This window comes from Dipodomys spectabilis, unplaced genomic scaffold, assembly GCF_019054845.1.
Source record: "Dipodomys spectabilis isolate Male_0828 unplaced genomic scaffold, ASM1905484v1 ptg000003l, whole genome shotgun sequence".
NCBI classification, from domain to species: Eukaryota; Metazoa; Chordata; class Mammalia; order Rodentia; family Heteromyidae; genus Dipodomys; species Dipodomys spectabilis.
The window spans coordinates 6,525,893-6,550,979 of NW_024870680.1; the positions used below are offsets into that span (position 1 = coordinate 6,525,893).

At 38.3% G+C, this 25,087-nt stretch overlaps 1 protein-coding gene across 12 annotated transcripts in view; it reads left to right on the forward strand.

Moving 5' to 3' along the window:
* The window catches only part of Dlg2 (discs large MAGUK scaffold protein 2), a 2,085,086-nt gene that overhangs the window by 2,053,172 nt on the left and 6,827 nt on the right, over nucleotides 1-25,087 (forward strand). For 11 of the 12 annotated variants that reach the window (XM_042686455.1, XM_042686483.1, XM_042686517.1 and 8 more), the window contains 4 exons: nucleotides 7,659-7,709; nucleotides 8,852-8,953; nucleotides 11,964-12,136; nucleotides 22,689-22,798. In XM_042686455.1, coding sequence (XP_042542389.1) covers nucleotides 7,659-7,709; nucleotides 8,852-8,953; nucleotides 11,964-12,136; nucleotides 22,689-22,798 — 436 coding nt within the window. The remainder of the gene's footprint in view (nucleotides 1-7,658; nucleotides 7,710-8,851; nucleotides 8,954-11,963; nucleotides 12,137-22,688; nucleotides 22,799-25,087) is intronic. The other variant, XM_042686472.1, reaches the window with a different exon arrangement.

The following is a 25,087-nucleotide window of genomic DNA, read 5'->3' on the forward strand; positions in this document are numbered from 1 at the left end:
GTTCCTACAAAATAAAGACTAAAATCGAGAAAGCATAAAAGCCTGCAAGAAAATAGTACCAACACACCATAAGCTCCACAATTCAGCCTCAAAAAAACATTTAGTTAGAGACACACTGGCCTTTGTAACAAGAATCAGGAAAACCAGAGCTGGATGAATGGGTAATAAAAGTTCAAAAAGGAAAATTACATAAAAGTGTTGAGTGGCACTACTCACCACTTATTCGCTACAAGGAAGAAACAGAACTCTACTACAGTTTCTGGTTTAATGGTGATAAAGTTTTCATCTTTATCTTATCTGAATTTTCTTAATGCAATCTCTTCTGCAGCCTTTGACTCGCTTTTGCTCACATTTCTAGTAGCCTTGCATGGGTGTATTCCTTTCCGTTCTGGCTGCTCTTCAATGCTTGGTATTTTTTTTAATTTGCTGTGCTGTTCTTGCAGAACATGTTTCTTCTAATGCCAGCGATAGCGAAAGTAGCTACAGTAAGTTATTGCTTTGGTTTGCATTTCTTTTCTTTGCAATTACCCCCATTGCCTGTGGTGATCATCTCAGCCTTTTTGTTGTTGATGTTTCAATTGCTGCCTTTTACCATCCTTATCCAAAGCAAATGGCTTGAAATAAAATGGACATTTGATTCAGAAGGAGACAAAAGACCCTAAAGCTATCAATGGACCCTTTTGTGCAAAGAGTAGCCACCTTACTAATATTAATTCAAGCCTCAGCTGACTGTGGGCCAAATTCAGTTTTCATAGGGAAGCTCAAGAAAAGTTCAGTGTGGTAGATTTTAACATTCTACCTCCCAAAATCAATTTAAACTCCTTGCAGGAAAAATGGAAAAGTCATCATGAATTTATGTCTTTCTCGTTTTGCCTTTTCCTTTCCCATTTCTAGTGCACATCCCCTGGAAAGTTTTTATAAATTACAGTGTTCTTTCAAAATCAGAAGGGGAGAGTCTTTCATATTGTTTTCTTCTTGCTTAATATTTTAAGCAGATACTACATTTATGTAGCTGACTTCATTTGGGACATGATTGGGGAAATGATAAAAATGTTTCTTCCTCTAATGTTAAAAGTATTCCCATGTTTATTAAAAAAAAGATCAGAAAACTTAATTGAAAAGGTAGGTAACACCTTAAAAACAGTTTTTCTGATCTTTCTTTGGTCACTTCAAGCCATTTGTTTAGTGTATGGAAATATTCACCCAACATATCCTTTGGATCAGTTCTCATGGTTTCTTACCAGCTACTTTACTAGTTTGGGAATGTCTGATATACATATTATAATGAGGATCTTTACAAATTTGTAAATCATTAGTGAAATGATGTACCCAAAAAGCAATTGCCAAGAGTATTAGAAATCTGTAGGCCCAAAACAGCCACAGCAACAGAGACAGAAATTGTCTTTTTGTTTAAATAGTGTGTTGATTGACAAGTTACAGTATTTGAAATAATTTTTCCTCTTTATGGCATAATATTTCACAAAAGTATGCCTTTTTGAGGTGGAGTGCCAAATAGTTTTAGTTTGAACATGGCAAATAGAAATGAGTTTTAAGAAAGGCATTAGAGAATTTTATTGGTGGCAGATAGGAGAAAAAAAGCACAAGAAAGGAATGACAGCAGGAAAAGACAGGCCCAAGAAGGAAAAAGATACAGACCAAAGAATGAAAGAAGTCATGTGATGATGTGATACAAAACTGTATTTTATAATCACCGAAACTTCTTGTTCATGAAGTCATTAGAAAGTGTTGGCATTATTACATTCTTCTTGCCCTTCCCCTTTTGTGGTTCAAAAAAGTGCCTTGCTCATTCTGCTCTTTTTAAACTTGGAAACCAGACCAAGAAGCATTGACCACTTCTTCGTCTTTCTGATGTCTTAGTCACCATCTGTTTAGTGTGAGGAAAGATGGAGCTAATCTGTTGTTTCATGAAGACCAATGACACTTCTTCAGTGCTGTCTTCAAGTTTGAGTCTTTCTGTCTCCAGTGGATAGAAAGAATGCACTCACTGAAAATATCATGCCTTGTGCCCTAGTCATTCTTACAGAATGTACATATACAAGAACTACCTTGTCCTTTGGAAATTACACTTTTTACGAGTACTTTGGATGAGAGGATATTTTTCCAAAGTAATTATAAAAAAATTGAGCCAACGTTTTTAACTGCTTGACACGTCTTTGGAATAATGTGTCATGATAACACCAAAAAGAATGCCTCTAAATTATCTATGAGAAGAGAGATTTGGGGCTAGATTCTATTACAGTTTGGGTTTCATCTGAAGTTACAGAAGATCAGACACTCAGATTTCCATTAGATTAACAAATGTCAAAACTCAGAATTAAAAAAACAGTTCTGTCCAGACATAAATACAAGGAATTCCAGAGGAACATTCATTGAATCATTTGGGGTTGGACCCCCTTCATAGGCACCATAAGCCCAGATGTAAATATAACTCTGGCTCTCATCTCACTGATTCATAAGTGAACAAATGTTGCTCAGTAGTAGAAGTCAGCTCAAGAATGGTGGGAGCATCAGAGTTTAGAAAGGAAGTGGCCTGTGAGCTGAGCTTTGGAAAAAGTGGGGAAAGCCTCACTTACCAGCTACATAAGAAAAGAAACTTTCTAGAGAGGGCAGTATCCCAAGAAAAATATCTGAGGCTTGGCACAGATATGTTGTCTAGAAAGTAGCAACGTTGAATTCAAAATAGACTATATTTTCCTATAATTATGAGTGACTTTAGGTCTTATAAATCGCTGTACAAATACAAAAAGCCTCTCTTTTTTGCCAGTGTCCAGGTGTTATATTTCACCTTTGGAACATTGCTTGTCCCCGCAGGGGAGACAAAATGGCTTAAAGAAGATGAAGGATGAGAAATCCCAGGTCACAATCCAGGGGCACCTTTCCCATTATGTCAGAGAATCACACATTGTATCAGCCCTACTTAAGTCTCACAGACACACACACACATATGAATACAAACCTCAGCTTCTAACTGGTAGCTCAGACACCTGCTACACCATCTCCACCTTTATAATTTTTTTCTGAGTCCAATTAATTTGAGTAGCAGCTAAAATACAGTTAATTATAGTGTTCATTATCTAAACATGCAAAGTACCACTTGAACACTATCTTTGTGATCAGATAATTCCAGATTTCTGTCAGTAGTCAAGTGCAGGTTAGAGTTGTGGCAGCTCTCTGTTAGACCTTTCAATCACCCTTGTGTGAACATCAAGCAGGTATAATAGGAACCAGGCAGACCTCTAGAGTTGAAGAACTCTGCCTTCTTCAAGTTCAATAACAGTCTTTACCTATCATAGCTACCTGAGAGCTGATGGCCATCTTTCTAATCCGCTTCTGTTCATCGATTAAGTGGAATTTTCAAAACAAGAATCTCGAGATAAGGAGATTGAGACTTCAGTGAACAAATATACATTGGTTTCCATCGTCTCTGCCTTATTCCACTCTTCTCAATCGTTGCCCTTGATGGCCTTTAGTTCCCCTCAACTCTCACAGTACTGAAGTATAAACTCGGGGCGTTGGGTTTGCTAAACAGAAGCATTACCACTAACATCATGCCCCCAGTTCTTTTTTGCATTAGCAGGTTTTTGGACAGAGTCTCACATTTTTTGGCCAACCTGGACTTTAACTTTGATCCTCCTAAATATGCCTCCCAAGTTACTGAGATCACAAGCATGAACCACCACCACTCCTAGTTTATTGATTAAGAGGGAATCTCAATCTCACTAATGTTTCCCCATGCTGGCCTCAAACCATGATCTTTCTGTCCTTTGTCACTCAAGTAGCTAGGGTATAGATCTAAGCAACTACACTGAACTGCCTTTTTTATCTTTAGTCTTTATAAAGCAGTTTTTTTCATTGCATCTGTTACCTCACTTGGCTTCCACAATAAAACTGTTAAATATATAATCACTTTATATAGGAAGAAGTTAAAGCTTCATTCAAGAGACTACATAGCTCACTAATAAGCAATAATACTGCAATACCAATCCAGACCTTTTAATTCTGAGTCCTCTATAATTTTTGCTTTTTCCTGTGGCTTGTAATCCAAGGTTCTTTAAGTGTGATCAAGTCCTTTGCAATCATCCAGTACTACCCATCAAAGGAGTAACATTTTTATACAATATTAGCTTTATACTGAGTCTAGTTCTAGGAGTTTATGTATATTAAGTAATTTATTTTTATATTAAGTAATTTAATCTCCTGAACATCCTATAGAGACATTGAGATGCTAATTCACTCAACAAGTTATATTGAAAAAAATTACTCAGAAGCTTAGTTCTTATATAAAATGAGTATCTTGGAGTAGAACTGAGCTGGCAAGTAGATTTTAGTCAAGATTTCAACGCTCACCTCTAGACAGCAGCTGCCTGAAGAATTACATTGCAAAATGTTGTGAGACTCAGCAGAATGCTGATAATGATTAGTTTATGGGCACAGAGTAAAGGAGCAACAACTTGTGCTCCATACTTAGTAGACATGAAGAACATAAACTCCAAATCCTCTCTTAATGCTAATATTCTATGATTCTAAAATCCTTATTTACCCCTTTGTGTGTGTGTGTGTGTGTGTGTGTGTGTGTGTGTGTGTGTGTGTGTGTGTGTGTGTGCCAGTACTGGGGCTTAAACCAAGGGCCTTGAGCTCTCCATGGCTTTTATAATCAAGGCTGGCACTCTACCCACTTTAACAACACCTCCACCACTGGCTTTTGGCTAGGTAATTGGAAATAAGAGTCTCATCAACTTTTCTGCCTGCACTGGCTTCAAACTGTGATCCTCAGATCTTATCTTCCTGAGTACCTAGGATTACAGGTGTAAGCTCCCAGTACCTGGCATACTTTACTCTTAACCATCCTATGCCGGTACTAAAAACTAAGTTGAGAAAAAGATTAAATGGACTATGGTCAGTCTTCACTTCACTTCCCTCATTTTGTTCCAAAGAATTCCTAAAGAATAACAACTTGTTTTTCTCTATCCTGAAGACCTATTAGTGGATGTCTCACTGTGACAGGCTTCCAGTTCACACACAGTACTTCATGAAGGCTGTCACAAAGTTTTCTGCCAAATCTCATAATGCTCCCCTTCCAACCATGAAATTGCCAAAACTAGACCAAGAAAGAGTTTTGTACCTGTCACTTCTAAGTGCCAACCTCATCGGAGAAAAAAGAGAAAAAGTATTAAGGAACACTATTTTTATGAAAATGACACAGTAACATGCAGTCATACAGAAAGAGAGAAATGCAGGCATACAGAGAGAGAAACAGACAGAGAGAGAAGCTGGAACTTAAAGATAGAACACCTTGCAACCTCTCAGTGACTCTGGCCTGGTTTTTGTCTATCATTCTTTGTTGACTTGCAAGCTCTCAGCCCCAGAGAATTCCACCACTCATTTTTGAGACAGTATAATATACTCAATAGAGGAGAAAACAAAAGAAAATAAACAATGTAGCTTTAAATCTTGACTACACTATTGACTAGCTAAGGAAGCAAACAAGCCTCATGAACATCTCTGAACCCCAACTTCTGCAACTGTAAACTGGGGTCACCAGCTTACCCTGCAAAAGACAAAAATAGAAGCCAAGGGATGAGAGAAAAGACATGCAAAGTGACATGCAGACATGGATTATCCTTCTTTGTTTTGTCTTTATTTCCTTGCCATTACTCAGGGCATCTTTATTGAATCAGAAAATGAATTCACAACTATTATATAATGCCAACTGCAGACTTACTGGCAAGTACATGGTTCCTATTTGCACAGGACAAATGCAGAATGCCACCTTTGCCCCACCAATAGCCTCATGAGAACCTGTGCCTTCTATAGTACACAACCCCAAAAGGCAATGGATAAGCTTATGGATGAGTCCATAAAGCTACGGACTCACAAAATTAAAGACTATGTTTTACCCTGACTTTTCTCAAACTTAAGGATTTCCTTTAGAACATCCCATCAGAATGATTTCCAGGACTACTGGAAAGAGATTCATACTGAAGCAGGAACATTTATGTAGAGAGAACTATATTTCCCAAGATGAAATGATCTCTATGATACAGAGCAGAACCTGTCACTGGCCTTGTTACTCATCCCGTTTTTCATGAATGAAATCAAAATGTGAATTAATTGACATCTTTACATTAAGCACTTGACAGAGCACCGGGGACACGGATGAATAAAACTTGGCCTTTGCCTCTATAGAATAGATTCAGATATCACCTAACCTTGAAGGTTTTGCTATTCTGTGATCAGGATTCTTCTCTCATGGCCTACCACACATCTATTCCTAAAACTATACTTTCTCCCTAAGAGTTGAATAGCTTATGAGTTCTACATATCTCCATCTTTAGATCACAAGAGGCTTAAAATCAATCACTAATTTTTTCAGTAGTTTATTCAGAAGAAATCATTCTCTTCCTGAATACAATTGAACTAGCTCAGCACAGACAAAACCCCTGCTTGGAAAGGGGAAGGTCTTCTGAACATTTTTTGATCAGTTATGAAATTAACTTGTTTTCCCTGTCCTGGTGCCATAAGGAAGCATCCCTCATTGACAGAGTAAAAAAATGTATTCTTCAATGATGAGCAAAAGAAATGCAATTGTCATTTGGTTTCCTCCCACCTTATTAACAGATAGGACATCATTTTCAACAACCTTAACCTATTTTTTTATACCAGAGAGTAGTCAATAAACACTAAACCTAAAGCAAATACAGGAACAGAGGCTTCAGGGTTTGCCACTAAACTGAGGCAATCCTATGACCAATTAGTTAATCAAGTGGATAAAATAGAGGATTGAAAGAATAATTGTCAAAGTGCAATGTACTCTCCGCAGTTATGTGTTGGCTTGAGGCCTACCCTGAAGCAGAAGATGTACAGCAAATAGGATGGAGGGAATGGACATTTTCTCCACAGTGTCTTCCTTAGTTCTCTCTCTCTCTCTCTCTCTCTCTCTCTCTCTCTTTCTCTCTCTCTCTGAAGTTTCGAGGCATGGCTTATCAACAATAACTAATGATGCAGGGAACTCCTCTACATTTTTGGTAAGAGGTGGGTACTACAAGTTGAACCCTGGTTCTCACACATGCTGAGCACGTGGTGTGCCTTTGAGCCACGACCTCAGCCTCCTCTCAAGTTTTAATCTTCTTTCACTGACCTACAGCATTTCCTTGATGATTCAATATTACAGGAAATCTCCTAGTATCCTGTAATATATTCTGAGGAATGTGATTGTCAAAATTAAGTGCCTACTTCTTAGAGAAATAAAATCAAAAGACAGAAATTCTGATTAGATAGCAAGGAAGTGTCCAGTGGAGCCTTTCTTTGCACCAAATGACTTGACTTTAGGTGATAATGTGTGGCATAGAGGCATGGCACTCCATTTCTGGCATCAGATAGAAAGCCAGTCCCACAGATCACTGCTCTGTACAGAGAGTGGCAGCCAGTTATTACCTACAGCTATGAGTATGTGATCACTTGACACCAAAATAGTGCTGGAGAGTTTTATGAAGGGATTTTTTTTGAATGGTTCAAGGAGACAGCAAGGAAAGTTAACCCTGACCTGTGCCTGTTTCCTATGTTTCAGAGCAGGAATGATAGCTGTAGCTACTGACGGGTTGTTAGTCGACTGTAATTTTCTTTTCTTTTCTTCCTAGGAGGACAAGAAGACCTCATTCTTTCCTATGAGCCTGTCACAAGGCAGGAAAGTAAGTTTCTCAGCATACTCGGGTTTTTTATTGTCAGGTCAAAACCCAGGTGATACTATTCAGGGAGGGGAAGCATGAAAGACTAAGGAAATAAACTCAGCTTGTTGCTCAGGTGTATTGAGACCATACCCTGCTGTCTCGCTCTCTGACCCTATCACCAGACAATTTTTCTGCTGAGCAACTCCAAAGAGGATGGAACAGAGTTACAGTGGGGTGGGCTCGATGGGAAAGAAGACACCCTCATTACCGAATGGCCTAGCTGGAGGACTGATAAAGAAAAAATATCCCGGGAAATTACTAGCAGCCCAGGATTGAGAAAGATTTTCTAGTAGATGTGAGATACAGGCCACTCGTAGGCGCTCTAGGACCCATAGCTTCTCTACCTCATTTATAATGGAGGCTTGAGGGCTACTGACAGGGAGATTACAGAAAAAACTTCAAGCATCAGATGGGAAGTTGTACCAAAGGAGCTAAATTTACTCCTAATCCCAGACATAAAGAAAAATCCTAACAAAGACATTATTTTGAGCTGAGGGAAAGAAATTATTTTTTTAAAGTGTCTTTACCACTAAGGATTACTTTTAAACATGGCCAAACAGCTGGATTGAATTTCTTGTGCCCACTTAGTTGACTAAAGTCAGGGTTTTTGACATAGTGCAGGCACAGCCTGGCAATGAGGGAAACACCACCACCTGGGACTTTTGACAGAGGCTGAAGTTGCTCTTCCCGTTAGTACATTTCAGGAAGTAGCAAGTCCACATCCCCAGGTTTAAAAGGCCCATTTCAGGCCTACAGGGGTATGTTCTTACTGCTTGGTGATCTGTCCTTCAGAACCACCCTTGCAAGGAATAGGGTACAAATGGAGAGAGGAAGGGTGGGTGAATACAGTCATCAGACTCAATGTACATACATGAAAATGGAGCCAGTTAACTTGAGGGGATGGGTGAGGTTGGGAGACATGAGAGAATGATGGAAGAGGTAACAGACCAAGATACATCCTGCACATAAACTGACATGTTGAATTGAAACCCCAGAGTACAACTGCTTACAGATATTTTTTTAAGAACCATCCTTGCTAGGCAGTATAGAAGTTGTTTCCAAGTCCCTCTCCCTCAGCCGCACCATTTTTTCTGTATTCACAGTAAACTATACTCGGCCAGTGATTATTCTGGGCCCCATGAAGGATCGAATCAACGATGACTTGATATCTGAATTCCCTGACAAATTTGGCTCCTGTGTGCCTCGTAAGTATCATTTTTTTTTCCTTTAGAGAAAAGCTTGACTCCATGATGAGATGATAAAAATGGAATTTCTGCTGCTTCAAATACTACTAGTTATTATCTCAGTACCTTATGTAATTGTTCAGCCTCATACTTTTTGTTTATGCTGTCACAGATGGTTCGGTATTTGCTAAGTATAATAAGGTTTTCTCTGAACTGATTGTAGTCCCCTAGAAGACAGAACTCCCTAACACTTCAGACAGTTGTGAGATTTATAAAAGGCATCAGCATGGCCCTACAGCAAAGCATCTTTTGCCATCGAGTGGGAGAGATCAGAAATGCTACACATCAGCCAGGCACTGGTAGCTCACACCTGTAATCCTAGCTACTCAGGAGGATGAGATCTGAGGAGAGCAGTTTGAAACCAGCCAGGGCAGGAAACTCTGTGAGACTCTTATCTCCAATGAACCACTAGAAATGGAAGTAGAGGGTCATGGGAGGAGGAGAGGATATGTATGAAACTTTACTCTCTAGGTCCCTATAGACAAGCATCAGGTCCCCGTCATCTGTGTCCTCTTAGATAGCACCGTAAGATTCTGTCTGTTGTCCCTTTCTCCCTGCCGTCACCACCAGCCCCCTTCACTTACTAACCTCAGGCATGCACAGAGCCCACCTATATACTGAGACAAGCTCTCCGGGAAGCTGCCTCATGTTCATAATGAACTCTTAAATCTGACAAATGTTTCTCACACTGAATATGTTTAAGGTTTATAGTTTCAGATGTCTGTAATATTTCAATACTACAAATTTCAATGTAGACTTCTAAAGAATAGCAGGAATTATTTGTGTGGTACATGGATAAGATGATTGGAATGATGGCTCAGATAATGGTGTAGTCCCCACAAGGACTCTAGGAAAAGGTCCTGACATAGAACATATTCTGTACATAAGAAGGTGCAAATTAAATATGCATAACCTGGTTTACAAAGAGCTTCTAGTTTGGTTTTTCACTTATTAAAGAAAACAAAATGTTTAACCATTGTTCCCCCTTTCCCTTCCATCTTGCCTGTTCTTTCCTTTTTCTTTTTTTAATTAATAGTACTATTTTATGTAATCAATACATGCTCATAGTTAAACAAGAAATTGGAAAGTACACAGAATCCTACACAAGACCCAGAAATAACATCACAGAAATATTATTTTGTTGCTTTCCATCTACTTACTTCCAATGCATATGTTTTTTCAAGGTGACTGATTTTTTTCTTAACACTTAAAATTTTTGCTGTTTTAAATAATTATAACTAATCACTCTTCATCTACATAGGTATTTTGGATATTTACTATTCTTATTACTATGAGTTCTAAACTTAGTCATGTTATAATTTCCTCTTATAAATAGAATAAACATCTGAGATAAAAATATCTGGAGATGTGGTCATTTTCAGATATCTTAAGAAGCAACTGAATGGGAGATCAGAAATATTTTAACTTTTTCCAGTCATATTGCTAGACTACATTCCCCTTCTCTTTTCTTTTCTTTCTGTTTTTTTTTTTTTTTTTTTTTTTTGGTTAGTAATGGGGCTTGAACGCTGGGCCTGGGCACTGTTCCTCAGCTCTTCAGCTCCAGGTTAGAGCTCTACCACTTGAGCCACAGTGCCACTCCAGTTTTCTGTTGGTTAATTAGAGGTAAGAGTCTCACAGATGCTCTTTCCTGGGCTGGCTTTGAACCATGATCCTCAGATCTCAACCTCCTGAGTAGCTAAAATTACAGGCGTGAGCCACTGGCACCCAGCTCTCCTTCTCTTCTTAACCATACATTTACATGAATTTTTTTATATTGGAAGTATTTCACTCTAAATAAGTAAAATACTGTACTTATTTTTAAGCACATAAATATATTTATAAATTGTATACACATTCTTTCTCCTGATTGTGTAGCATTGTCTTTTTTTGTTTTCTTCTTTTTTTATATTGTGCAAAACACCTAAACACTATAGTGATAGATAGATAGATAGATAGATAGATGTAGAGTGTTGAGATAAGATCTCACTATATAACTTAGGCTGACCTTGAACTCACAAACCTCTTGCCTCCATCTCCCCAATGCTAGGATTTTCAAGCATGAACCACTATGCATTTAGAGTCTAGATTATCTTCCTTCGTAGAATATGTTTATCCTAATAAGCAATGATTTACTGACAGACTAACTTGATTAAATTGTGATTTGGTCTTAAGACTCTTTACAGATGAATGCAGAGTTAAGTCCAAAGTAGCTTCTAAAATGGGGTCTTTCCGGAATCTTAATAAAATGCCTTATTCTGGCTAAACACCAATGTTTCCTAATACTGTGTAACCTCTAGATTCTCTATTTGTAAATATCTCCTAGGTAGAAAGATTAATGTAGCAGAATCCCCCCCCCCCGTTTGTTTTCTCTTAAAATTATAGCTATGAATTAGGTGTTGGTGGCTCATGCCTGTAATCCTAGCAACTCAGGAGGCTTAGCTCTCAGGATCACCATTGGAAGCCAGCCTGGGCAGTGAGACTGTTATCCCCAATTAACTACCAGAAAACAGGAAGTGGCACTGTGGCTCAAAATGGTAGAGCACTAGCCTTGAGCAGAAAAGTCCAGGGACAGCGCCCAGACCCTGAGTTCAAACCCTATGACATACACACACACATACACACACACACACACACACACACACACACACACACACACACACATATAGCTATTTATACATAGCTATATATAGGTGATGCATGCTTAGAATCCCAGCACAGTTTGTAAGTTTCAGGCCAGCTTGGGCTAATAGTGAGACCTCATCTCAAGAATCCTAAACAAAGTTACAGCTATGCCCTGCATTCTGATACCTGAGCAAGAATTGTTCTTCCTGTTTTGTCCCTATTTATAGTCATTTATGTGGGAAGATAAGACTGGCACATGTTACTACTATATCTGTGTTGGGAGTGTGGTAAAGAAATGAAGTAGGAAGAAAAGCTTGTGAGATGCATTTCATTATTTCTCATTTTACAGATACTACAAGGCCAAAGCGTGACTACGAGGTGGACGGGAGAGACTATCACTTTGTCATCTCCAGAGAACAAATGGAGAAAGATATCCAAGAGCACAAATTTATAGAAGCTGGGCAGTACAATGACAATTTATATGGAACTAGTGTGCAGTCTGTGAGATTTGTAGCTGAGAGGGTACGTTTGCAATTTTTTACAACCCCCCTAAAGAAGGCTTCTAGGTGGCAATCGACAGGTTGGTTTTTTTGTCATTATTATTTTCTGATTGCAGTTGTGAAATTGAATTAAATATTTCTTTTAAGATATCCATGCAGAGAATCACTTTAGAACAATATCATTCATTTTTGATCCCACTAAAGTATTTTGGCTGACTTGGGGCGGGAACATGGAGTAGTTCCACAAACCTTAAGACAGCCTGAGCTTTATGGAGCTCACCTTGTCCTTGACATGCTAAGACCCTTGTAAGTAAAATTAAAATTTGTTGTTGTGGGTGGTCTAGACGGTGGAAAATATGAACTTTTCTTTTGAACACTTCACATTGTGGAGAGGAATGTAGAGGAGGATGGTTGTCTAGTCTGTTGTTGGCAAAAAAAAAAAAGTTCTGACTTAGAAGAAGCATTGATACTCTCACTTTTTCCTGACAATTTCAGAAACGTGAAAAAAGGAAATGTTTGAGAATAGAATCAGATGATACTTGAATGTGGCTTTAAGATCTGTCTACAGAGAAATCCTATCCCCCATAAAGACATATACCAGTTTTATATGAGAAAGTATCAGTTGGAGTGAAATGATTTGATGGGACCCTTTTCCCCTTTTGATATACTGATGTAAAATTTTTCACAAGAAATTTTGCTGAGAGGAAATGAGGGCTGAACGAGAGCACTTATCTCCTTCACAAAGAACGAAAGTAACAGGTATAAAGCTACATTTTGAGGTGCAAATACTGAAAATCAGCAAGAGAAAGGGGGGAACCTTGTGAGATTCAGAGACCTGGGACAATATCATAGAAAGAAAATAAAACAGCACAGCACCTGCAGCTCCACATTTAGCCAATGAGAGTCTTACCCTTGTAGTGGTAAGGGTGAAAGAACTTTCCAGTAAACTCTAGCTGTGTAGATTCTGGGGTTCCAGCTAATAGAAAAAAAAAATCCTAACTCTTCAAATGATTGCAGCCCAATTGGATAAATAACCTGAAGTCAGCACCATAGCCTGGCTCTCTCCCAGAGAACCTCCAGGGTACGATAGTCAGGATCCATCCAGGGATGTGGACTGTTGTGTGAATTTGGACTGACCAAGGCATTGGATAGCCCACCATATTTCCATGTCTGAGACCTCACTGACCTTCCCCTGCACTGGTTTCAGGGAGGGGAGCTAACCCAACTTGGCCCAACAGAGTGATTGTGACCCAAACCTATAGGATGTCCTGCAGTGTGAGAACTGGTGTTTAGACATATAGATCGTACAGAAGTGGGGAACACCACAGCTCCCACTGCTGCTCCATACTGAGGGGCCCTGAACAGTTCGGTGGTGTCAGCTGTTATGAGGCCCCTGTGCAGGAGTGGCTGGGGAATAGGAAGAACAACTTGCACTGGCCCTGTTCCATCCTACTTCTTCCCTCCTGGTCAGGAGTAGAGAGGTGAGAAGAGCCTCCTCTGTTCCCTCACCTAAAGGACACACATGCCAAAGGGCCTCCATTCCCTCCAGAGGAACTTTGGCTTGCCCTTGCAAATGTCCTATTCCTGGGCAGGGCAGGCACTACCACTAAAGCAGAGGAGAGGAACTTCCCCCTGCTGCACTGTAACACTGCTCTTCATTGCTGGCTGTGGGTACCGCAAGGGGAGGAGGGGGGCTGCTCAGCCACCAACAGACCCAGACCAATAATTGGTCAGAAGACAAGTGCATCCAACTCCTCACCACTACAGGGGCAACCAAAGGCAGAGACAGTGGCTAGTAATGGAACTGGCATCACTAACAGAGACCACTATTCCTCGTGTAGCAAGCAGACACAGTGAGCCTCCCATACACATTGTTACCTGCCCCACACCTACTTGGACTGATATCATCTCCCCACTCTAGTGTGGCCTACAGCAACAAATGTGACTCCATTGTACACGCTGTGCCCACAAGCTTGAATCACAGCAACAGAAGCTCTAGGGAGGCTACACTAAGTTGCCTTCTTAAAATGAAAGCCAACATTGCACACCCAAGGCCCTCTTCAGGAAAATGCTGCTTAGGAAAGCCACCCTGTAGTACTGGTAGAGATACCTTGTCTTTCAGATGTGCATACCTCAACATAAGAGAACAAGAAATATGAAAAACCAAAGTAATACCATGCTTCCAAAAGAACATAATAATTCTTTAGCACCAGATCTTCCCTAAAATGAAAATGAATCATAAAAGTTTTGAAAGAATAATACAAATCTCAGCTGGGCACCAGTGGCTCACGCCTGTAATCCTAGCTACTCAGGAGGCTGAGATCTGAGGATCACGGTTCAAAGCCAGCCCGAGCAGAAAAGTCCATGAGACTCTTATCTCCAATAAACCACTTGAAAACCAGAAGTGGCTCTGTGGCTCATGCGGTAGAGCACTCGCCTTGAGCTGAAGAGCGCAGGGACAGCGCCCAAGCCCAGAGTTCAAGCCCCATGACCTACAAAAAAGAAAAAGAAAAAAGAATAATACAAATCTTATTGAGATGCCAGAGTACTGATAAACAGTAAAATGAAATTAGGCATATAAGGGAGAAATTCAGCAGATATTCTGGAAAAAAAACAGAAATTTAGAAAATGAAGACTTCAATAAGTCAAACAAAAAAAAAATCAAGTGAAAGCTTATTTATCCGCTCTAGAATAAACACCACTACTTTATCAATACAAGACCATGCAGAGGGGCAAAAATAAAAAATATCAGTATTAAGCTATATTTTAAATCAAATAGAGTTTACAGAATATTCCATGCAAAAACTGCTGAATATACATTCTTTTCATCAGCATATGAAACTTTATCTAGAAAAGACTACATTTTAGGCACAAATTGGGTTCTAACAAATTCAAAAATATGAAATCAAATCCCCTATATGTTCTGATTGTACAATGAGTTAAAACTGGAAGTGAACAAAATAAATTTTATAAATTATAAATATGAGGCTCCACACTTTTGAATGAAAAGTGGGTCATGCAAATATAAGAAACAAAGGACAAAAGAAGCACTTTTATCAAAAGTTGTAGAATGCAGAAAAATAGTACTAAAAAGGAACTTATAGCAATAAATACCTAGATCAAAAAAGATAAATACTTCAAATAATCAACCTGATACATCAAAAATTTAGAAGCAAGAACAAACCAATCCCAAAATTAAAATGAAAACATAAACTAAGATCAGAGTAGAAATACATGATATAGAAACTATGAAAAACAACAGTAAAATAAAAGGGTTGGTTCTTTTTTTAAGATAAAAATTCACTAACCAGGAAAAATAGATAAGACCCAAATAATCAGAATATCAAATATAACAAATATCAAAGAAATACAAAGAAACATTGTAGATGCTAATAAGTTGGAAAACCTGGGAGATATAAACAAATTTCTGGGCAAAATAAGCTATCAAAACTAAACAATAAGAATATAAAAGGTTCTGAATGCATCAATCCCAATTACACTATATTGGTAATTTTTTTAAAAAGGAAAATCAAAATCACTGACTTTACTGCTGAATTTTATCAAACTTACAGTATTACCAATCCTTCTTAGACTTTTCCACAGAAGTGACTGGGAGTGATCCTTCCAAATCCATCCTATGAAACTAGTATTATTCCATTCCCAAACCATACAAGAATACAACAAAAAGAAATTTTTGACCAATATGCCTGACAAATATAGATGCAAAGATTCAGTAAAGCACTAGCACAAAGCCCAGACATGGGAATACATGCATATAATCTCAGCTACTTGAGAAGCTAAGCGAGAGGATCACTTAAGCCCTCAAGGTCAGGGCAAACATAGATTACCATGCACTATGTTCACTGGTCTAAAAAAATAAATAAAAGGCTTGGTGCCAATAACTCACGCCTGTTATCCCAGGTACTCAGGAGACAGAGATCTGAGTATGGCAGTTGAAAGCCAGCCTCGGCAGGAAAGTCCATGAGATTCTTTTCTCCACCCCAGAGCTGGAAGTGGAGCTGTCGCTCAAGTGGTAGAGCACTAGCCTTGATGAAAATAGGGTTAGCACCCAGACCCTGAATTCAAGCCCTAGGACCAGCACCAAAAAAAACTAGCAATAAATTCAGCAGTGCCTCAAAACATATTAAGTTGGTTTCATACCGTGGATACAAGGATGGTTCAACATATACAAATCAATAGACATAAAACATCACCTGACAAAATGAAGGGTGAAATCACTTGATGATCTCAAATGTAGAAAATACATTTGATAAAATTAAATTTCCCTTCATAACAAAAGCACTGAATAAAAGACCCTACTTTAAAATATGACAAACTAATAGCCAAAATCATACTGTAGTTAAAAAAAAAAATGAAAGCATTTCTTCTGAGATCAGGAGCAAGACACACATGTCCACTTAAGTTTCAACCAGAGCAATTAAGCAAGAGAAGTAAAAGACACAAGTAGTAATGAAGACAGTCAAATTATCGTATTTTTATGTCATATGATTCTTTTTTATTGCATTATTGTTATTATAGAGGTGATGTACAGAGGCATTACAATTACACAAGTCAGATTTGAAGTACATGTCCTTTCGTACAGCGTCCAATGTTCCCTTATTCTTTCTGGGTCCCTCCTTCCCATCTCCACCCACAAGTTGTACAGTTCACTTTCAGCAGTGTCCAGTGAGCTCCACTGCTGCACTTTTTCCCCTCGAGTTCTGTACCCTCCTCCAACTCTCCTAAAGAAGCCAGAATCAACAAGAACTAAAAGCTAAAAAAAAAGAGAAGTCTTTTGTTTCCATATCTTGGAGTTCATTTCATGAAATATGCATATTATTTTATATAAATGTGAAGAGGTGCTTAGGAGAGAAATACAAAGGCTCAATGCCTAAGAGTATCCTCACTGTGTGTATCTAGAATTCTGCATAATTTATCCTATTCCGGTGCATTTTAGATCTAATTTCTGCATATCAGAGGGAACCTGTGCCATTTGTCTGAGCCTGGCTTATCTCACTGAATATGATTTGTTCTAGATGCATCCATTTCCCTGAAAATGGCATTCTTTTATTCTTTCTAATGACTGCACACAATTCCATTGTGTATCGCTACCACATTTTTTTGGATCCACTCATCTATTGTGGGGCATTTGGGCTGCTACTATATCATAGCTTTTGTGAATAGTACAGCAATGAACATGGATCTGCAGGTGTCCTTATATCCTGGCTCATGATGCTTAGGGTAGAGACTGAGGAGTGGTATGGCTGGGTTATAGGGAAGGTCTATGTTTAGTTTTTAAGAAACCTCTAGACTGCTGTTTAGAGTGGTTATAATAGGTTACAATCCTACTAACAGCGTAGTGGGGTTCCTTTTCCCCCTATCTCCCTAACATTTGTTGCTGTTCAAATTATCAGTGTTGGCCATTGGAATCTGAGAGGGAATCTCAGAGTTGTTTTGATTTGCATTTCCTTTAAGGCCAGGGATAATGAGCATTTCCTCATATGATTCTTTGCCATTCTTACCTCTTCTTTTGAGAAGTCTCTTCTTAGCTCCCTTGCCCATTTAGTGATTGGTTTATTATGTTTTGGAAGGGTTAGTTTCTTGAGCTTGTATATATTGGATATATTGGATATTAGGTCTTTGTCTGATATATTGCTGGTAAATACCTTTTCTCAGTTGGTTGGCTGTCTTTCTAGTTTACTATGTCCTTAGCTGGGAAGAAACTATTTTAATATAGTCCCACTTGCTGAGTCTCTTTCCTATCTGTTGTGCCTCAGGGACTCTATTCAAGAAATTTCTACCTATAACTGTAAGATCTAATGTTTCTCCTACTCTCTCTTGAATAGTTGCAAAGTTTGGGGTCTGACATTGAAGTCTTTGATCCACTTTGAATTGATATTAGTGCATGGTATCGAACAGGGATCCACTTTATTTTTCTGCATATGGATGCCCAGTTTTCCCAACACCAATTATTGAAAAGGCTATTTTTTTTCCACTCTATGTCTTTGGCTCCCTTATCAAATATCAGATAACTATAAGTGTATGGTTTTATTTCTGGGTCTTCTATAGATTATATGACTCATAGAGAGAAAATGTAAAGAATCCACTTAAAAAGTATAACCAAAAAACTAAAGATTCTATAGAGTATAAAATATAAAATCAAAATACAGAAATCAGTAGCTTTTTCACACATCAATAACTTTTCTAAGAAAATATCAAAGCAAAATTATAAAACACACATGAAAGATTGAAGGACATGCAATAAAAGAAACTATGAAAATTTCCCGTGTTAATACTAATGTTATGTCCATAGTACCCAAAATGATAATATAGATTCAGCACAATCTCTAGTAACAAACCAAATACATTCTTCACCAAACTTGAAAGAATTTGATCCTAAAATCAATTTTCAAGGCCAGAAGTTTCCAAATAGCCAAATCTATCTTGTGCAAAATGAGAAAAGCTGGGGGCATTACAGTTCCTGATTTCAACACATACTAACAGCATAGTCATAATAACCCATGCAATATGACATGAGCATAAAAATGGATTTATAGACCAAACAAACAGACCAGAGATCCAAAAGAACCCCATGAATGTGCAACCAACTGGTTCCCAACAAAAAGGGCAGCTTCTTCAAAAACTTGTGCTGGGAAAATTGGAAATCTACATCAAGAAGACTGAAACTTGACCTCTGTCTCAACTTGTAAATGAATTAAAAGCCTAGAGAAAACACTTTAAATCATTGATAACTTAGCAATGATTTTCTGGATAGATAGAACTCTGAAGCACAGGAAGCAAAAGCAAAATTGTCAAGTGAGATTACATCAAACTAAAAAGCTTTGCCCAGCAAAGAGATAGCTGACAGAATGGGAGAAAACATTTGCCAAATTTCCCTTTGACAAACGAATATAAGGGACTCAGCCAAAAACAGTTACCCCAATTTTTTTTAAAAAATCAATTATCTTGAATACTTACAACAATAAGACAAACAAGTGGACAACAAATATATGAAAAAATATTACATGTCATCACCCATCCAAGAAATGTAAATCAAAATAATAGTGGATCCTATTTCATCCTATGTTATGAAAACAAAAACAAAATAAGTTAAGGAGAATGTAGAGAAAATAAATTATAATATACGTGGGTAAGGATGCAAATTAGTACAGCCATTTTGGAGAATCTTATGAAGACTCTTCAAAAGACTAAAACTAGATCTGTAATGTAATCTGGTTTTCCCACTTCTGATTATACATCAAAATGAAAGGAAATTAGCATACCAAAGAGTTACCCTATGAATGCTCATGTTTATTGCAGCACTACTCCCAGTAGCTAAAATAGGAGTCAGCCCAGGTGCTCATCAACTGAATGGATGGGTAAAGATAATGTAGTATATATGCACAATGGAGTATTCTTCAGCCATAAAGGAGAATTAAGTCCTCTTATTTACAGCAAATAAAATAGATTTGGAAGATATTAAGAAAAGTAAGCCAAGCACACAAAAGACAGGTACTGTATGGTCTCTCTCATATAAGCAACATTTTTTAAAAATGTCAACCTGAAAGTGGATTAATTATGACTAAGGGCAGAAGAGTATGTGGTGGAAGGGGATGGAAAAGGGGCGGGCTGTATGTATGAAAATAACACACTGAGCCCTGTTTTATGTACAATTAATATATGATAACAAAAAAGAAATGTACTGTCTGAGAAGATACTGAAAAGATGTTCTATTGTCTATGTGGATACTGATTCTAGTCAGTACCCTGGAAAACTATTAATCTGTTTTCTCTTTTGAACATATGTTACTTCCGTTAACTTGAAATGTTCTAGCCAGTGCGTAAACAAACAGCACTTCACAGATGGCTTACTTGACATTTATTGCCTAAGTGATAAAGGCTGTTAGTGTGTTTCTTGTGAGTTTAAGAATTCACTAGACTTGGGCTGGAGAGGTAGCTCAGTGGTAGAGCGCTTGCCTTGCATGCATGAGGCCCTGGGTTCGATTCCCCAGCACCACATAAGCAAAAAGACAAAAACCAGAAGTGGTGCTATGGCTCAAGTGGTAGAGCACTAGCCCTGAGCTGAAGAGCTGAGAGGCAGCGCCCAAGCCCAGAGTTCAGGCCCCACAACTGGACCCAAAAAAAAAAAAAAAAAAGAATTCACTGGACTCTGTTCATTTTCACGTGGATCCCATTACTGACTGTTCCTATCAGCATAAAATTTTTTCTCCTCTTATGTAAAGTCCTTGTAGGCACAGGGTAATAAGGTCATTTCTCTCCAAGTGGATGAATATGATATGGCAAATGCATCTATTTTCCATAAATACTATAAAATTGCTCCTTGCTCTGAGCACTTAATGCAGTAGAAGCCAAGTGAAATGAGGTGTGCTAAAATATAATCTTTTTTTGTTAACATTAAACCAGATAGTATTTAAGATAATTGTTTTGTGTCTGTCCTCCATTAACTGAAATATTTTTAAGGCAGGATACATAGAAGCAATGGGCAAATTGTATGGAATTGTTCTAAATTCATCTGATCATCATTCTTCCGAGTTTAACATTGGTCAAGGTGGGATGAAAAGGTGTCTTATACATTCCAACTAACAATTAAGTCAGTGTTGGAGAACTAGGTTTGACTCTGTCTAGTACTGATATTTTTTTTGCAAGTTAGTTAATATTTGTAAGCCTTAGTCTTCTTTTGTACAACACAAATGGTAATACCTATCTCATGGATTTGGGGATGATGGTACTCTTAAAATTTTAGAAATCCATGTAGAGTCTTTTGAGGAACCTCCATACTGCTTTCCAAAGTGGTTGAGTGTTTATAGCCATTCTAACTGGGTAAGGTAGAATCTCAATTTTTTTTTTTGGGGGGGGGGTCCGGTCGTGGGGCCTGAACTCTGGGCCTGGGCGCTGTCCCTCAGCTCTTCAGCTCAAGGCTAGCGCTCTACCACTTGAGCCACAGCGCCACTTTAGGCTTTTTTCTTTTTGCTTATGTGGTGCTGAGGAATCGAACCCAGGGCCTCATGCATGCAAAGCAAGTGCTCTACCACTGAGCCACCTTCCCAGCCCCAAGTTGAGCATTTCTTCATGGGTCTGTTGGCCATTCTTATTTCCTCTTCAGAGAAGTTTCTCTTTAAGTCTTTAGCCCACTTATTTATTGGGCAGTTGTTTCTTTGAGGATTTGTTGTTGAGGGATTTAATTTTTTTAATTCCAAGAATATTTTAGTTATGAGCCCTTATCCTTATCCCTTATCCTTACCCTTTTGGCTAGTGAAGATCTTCTCCCAATCTGTGGGCTTTCTATTGATCTTGCTAGCTATGTCCTTTGCCATGCAGAAGTTCTGCAATTTCATGCAATCCCATTTGTCCAACCTTTCTTTGATTTGTTGTGTTTCTGGGTCTCTATTAAGAAAATTTTGGCTTGTGCCAAGGAGACTTGGGTTTCTCCTGTAATGTTTTCAGGGTGTCTGCTTTGACTCCGAGGTCTTTGATCCATTTGGAGTTGATTCTGATGCAGGGTGATATATAAGGATCTAGCTTTCGTTTTCTATAGGTGAATAACTAATTTTGCCAGCACCATTTACTGAAGAGTCTGTCTTTCTTCCCCTATTACCCAGTAATACCACTTTTGGGCATTTACCCAAACAATCACAAACAAGGCCATACTAATGCTACCAGCATAACTCTGTTTATCGCACCATTATTTACCATAGCTAAGATATGGAACCAAATCACATGCCCCTCAGTAGATGAATGAATGAATGATCAAGAAAAATGTGATATTCTATGCCTCCATCAGAAAGAATGACATTGCCCCATTTATTAGGAAATGGAAAGACTTGGAAAAAATTATATTAAGTAAGCCAGGCCCAAAGAAACATAGGTCCCATGGTTTCCCTTATTTGCAATAACTAGTACATGTGTAGGACAAGCAGAAAAGGCCAAAAGCTATGTACATATGACAAGATAAGATGATGCTAAACAAAATGAACCCCAAGATAGGAACATAAATATCTTTTATCTTTCTTGCTATTGTTTCTAATGTATTTATAATGTGCCATGTGATTTTTTTGTTGCTTTGTATGTTCCTCCCTCACAGTATAACCCCTATACTGTTATAGGGGTTATATAACAAATACAGTGAAATTTCACTGTATTTGATGTTGGTGCCCTGCATCTTGTATATATACTTCTCTAATTCAGGGAGGGGAAGGGAAAAAACAAAATGATTAAATAAGGATACAGGCTGACCCATTGAAACAATGATATATACAAAACACTATGTTGAAAATGAACTTTACAACTTCAGTTAGGGGAGGTAGTTGTGGAGATGGGAGGGAAGGGATGGTTGGGAGAAAACAAAGGAGGAGGCAACAATGCTCAATAGGAAATGTACTCATTACCTTGCTCATGTAACTGAAACCCCCTGTACAGTATTTTTACAATAAAAAAGTATAAAAAAGCTTTAAAAATCCAGCAATTCCATACCTTCCTTGAAAACATATGTTTTCTTTTCATTGCATTATGACATTCTTTCAGAATTAACTACATCTTTTCCTCTCTTTCTACCAGGGCAAACACTGTATACTTGATGTATCAGGAAATGCCATCAAGCGGTTACAAGTTGCCCAGCTCTATCCCATTGCTATTTTCATAAAGCCCAAGTCTCTGGAACCTCTGATGTAAGTACAGACGCTAGAGGCCATCATCCAACTGACTCCCCATTGCACATTCCACAGAACACTGTTCACAACTCTTAGTCACAAATGCTTACAAATACAAAATACCACCCTTGATTTTTATGCATTAAAGAAAAAGATACAATTAAAAATGTGAAGCCACTAGGGTTATACTATCAGTCATTATTTGATATACTTTCACTAAGAGCTTTGGGGTTTTGTTGTTGTTTCTGAGCAGCGTAGGAAACTTTTATTCTTGATCAAGAATAGGAAAAGTAAGAGATAAACCCAAAAATCAACTTCACAACCTTGAGGGTGGTTCAGATGCCTGTAGATGTGGAGAAGAAATGAAGGGAAGGTATAGACTAATAAAAGGGACCAATATTAGCATCTTTTCTGAGAATGGGTGGCAATTTTCCTGGAATTCAGGTGGGACCCTCTTTTTGCTCATCTGTGGTCTTTCCAGGAGGGTAACTGTCACCTGTCATGATGCGGGAGAGTGTTTCATTTCACATGTACATGGAAACATATTGACATTAGATGTCTGCTGTTTACTCTGGCAGCCATCCTGGATCCAACCATCTTAAGCTAACTGGCCTAAAGAGGAAACAATCCTCAGGTGATCAAGATGAGGAAGGAACAGATAATCAGACAGGTCACTATATAGTACACAGGGTAACAAATCATCCTTTTTCTTATTTTCACTTTTCACTTCTTACTTTCATGGGTTCCTGAAGGTTGAAAATCTGACATCATCTTCTCAAGCTGAATTTGAGGGCTGTTAATGGGTCTATGAGAGCAGTGAAAAGTTTTGTAGCAAATCTTAAAATGGCTGTGTTTATTGTTTAGCCTCCTGCCTTTTACTTACAAATGAAAGAAGACAGTTGAAGACTCATGACCCTAAGAATAGCCAGAACCCAATAGCTATTAGTAGGCCTAAATGGGGAAAGAGAAACATCCTACCTACATATCTGGGCACATTTATGAGCAAGGCAAAGTGTGTGACTTTCATGATTTTGAAGGATCCAAAATACCTTGCTTCAAAGACTAGTAAGCAAGTTGGGCCCATATTCATGATTGGACTATAAAGTTAGTGTAGGCAACTCTCATACAAAAGTGATGCTACAATAGGTAATACAGCAGAGTAGGAAAGATGCAAGTGGGGACTTGAACGTCAATGAGACTAGTTTGGTGTGTTGCTTTGCAACTCTAGGAAAATTAACTAAAAATTGGTCTTCATCTTTAAACTAGACATTAATAAGTATCTCACAGAGTGAAGGCTGAGCAAGAAAGTCATGGATAGAAAGTTCTTCATATAGTCTTTGGCATATAGTAAGTACTCAAAAACTAATAATTTAGTCTTATCATTATAAAGTATATAAACGGCTTCCAATAGAATACAAGAAAATGGTGCACATGTGACTGATATAAGAACCTCACTCAACTATTGCCTCCATCTGGGCATCAAGAGCATGTGCAGGGGTTCAGGAATGAATCACAGAGTATACCCCCAGAAAACAGTGTTTATGGAAAGACTTATTAAACAGAAAGTATTTAATCTCAGAGATTATCCCAAACTAATGTGCTCTCTGATGATAAAAAATCAAAGCAAACTGATGTAGCTGGAATGGCCAGCTGAGAGAATTCAGTTAAATACATAATTGACCTCTGGAAATTACCAGAGATTCAACTTGACAGCATAATATATTCACATAAATAAAAGATAGACAAGGATTTTCACCAAGATAAGGAAATAAAATCGAAAATCAGTGAATACCTTCAGTTCAATGAGTGTAGGTATTAAATTATACTATGAAGAATATCTTTCCATAGTTGCCACGTGGAAAAATGTGTTAGTAGTTGAAAGAAAATAAAAGAATGGCTACTACTGTTACTAACCCTGATTTCATATGTGAAAATCTCTCCTGATAAAGGATATTGTGTTGGGAATTGCACAAAAGGGAGTTAGGCAACCCCAATTTCCATTCTGTAAAAGTGATTTCTAATCTAAGCATAACAAATATTGTTATGTTTAAGAAGAGTAGGGAAATGGCCCTTTCCTCCTGGGAATAGCACCTTAAGGGCTGGTTTCAGAAATAGAAGAGTCTTCACATGATGAGCCTACAATGGGATAGATGGCTTCATGGGGAAGTAGGACCCAAGGGAGCAAAAGAAATGGCACATGTGACCACATGACAGTAGGTGACAGTTCCATCCGGAGCTCAGAGGGAGAAGGTCTCCTTCTTCCCACAACTATCCCATGACTTATTTAGTTTTCCCTTAGGGCACTGT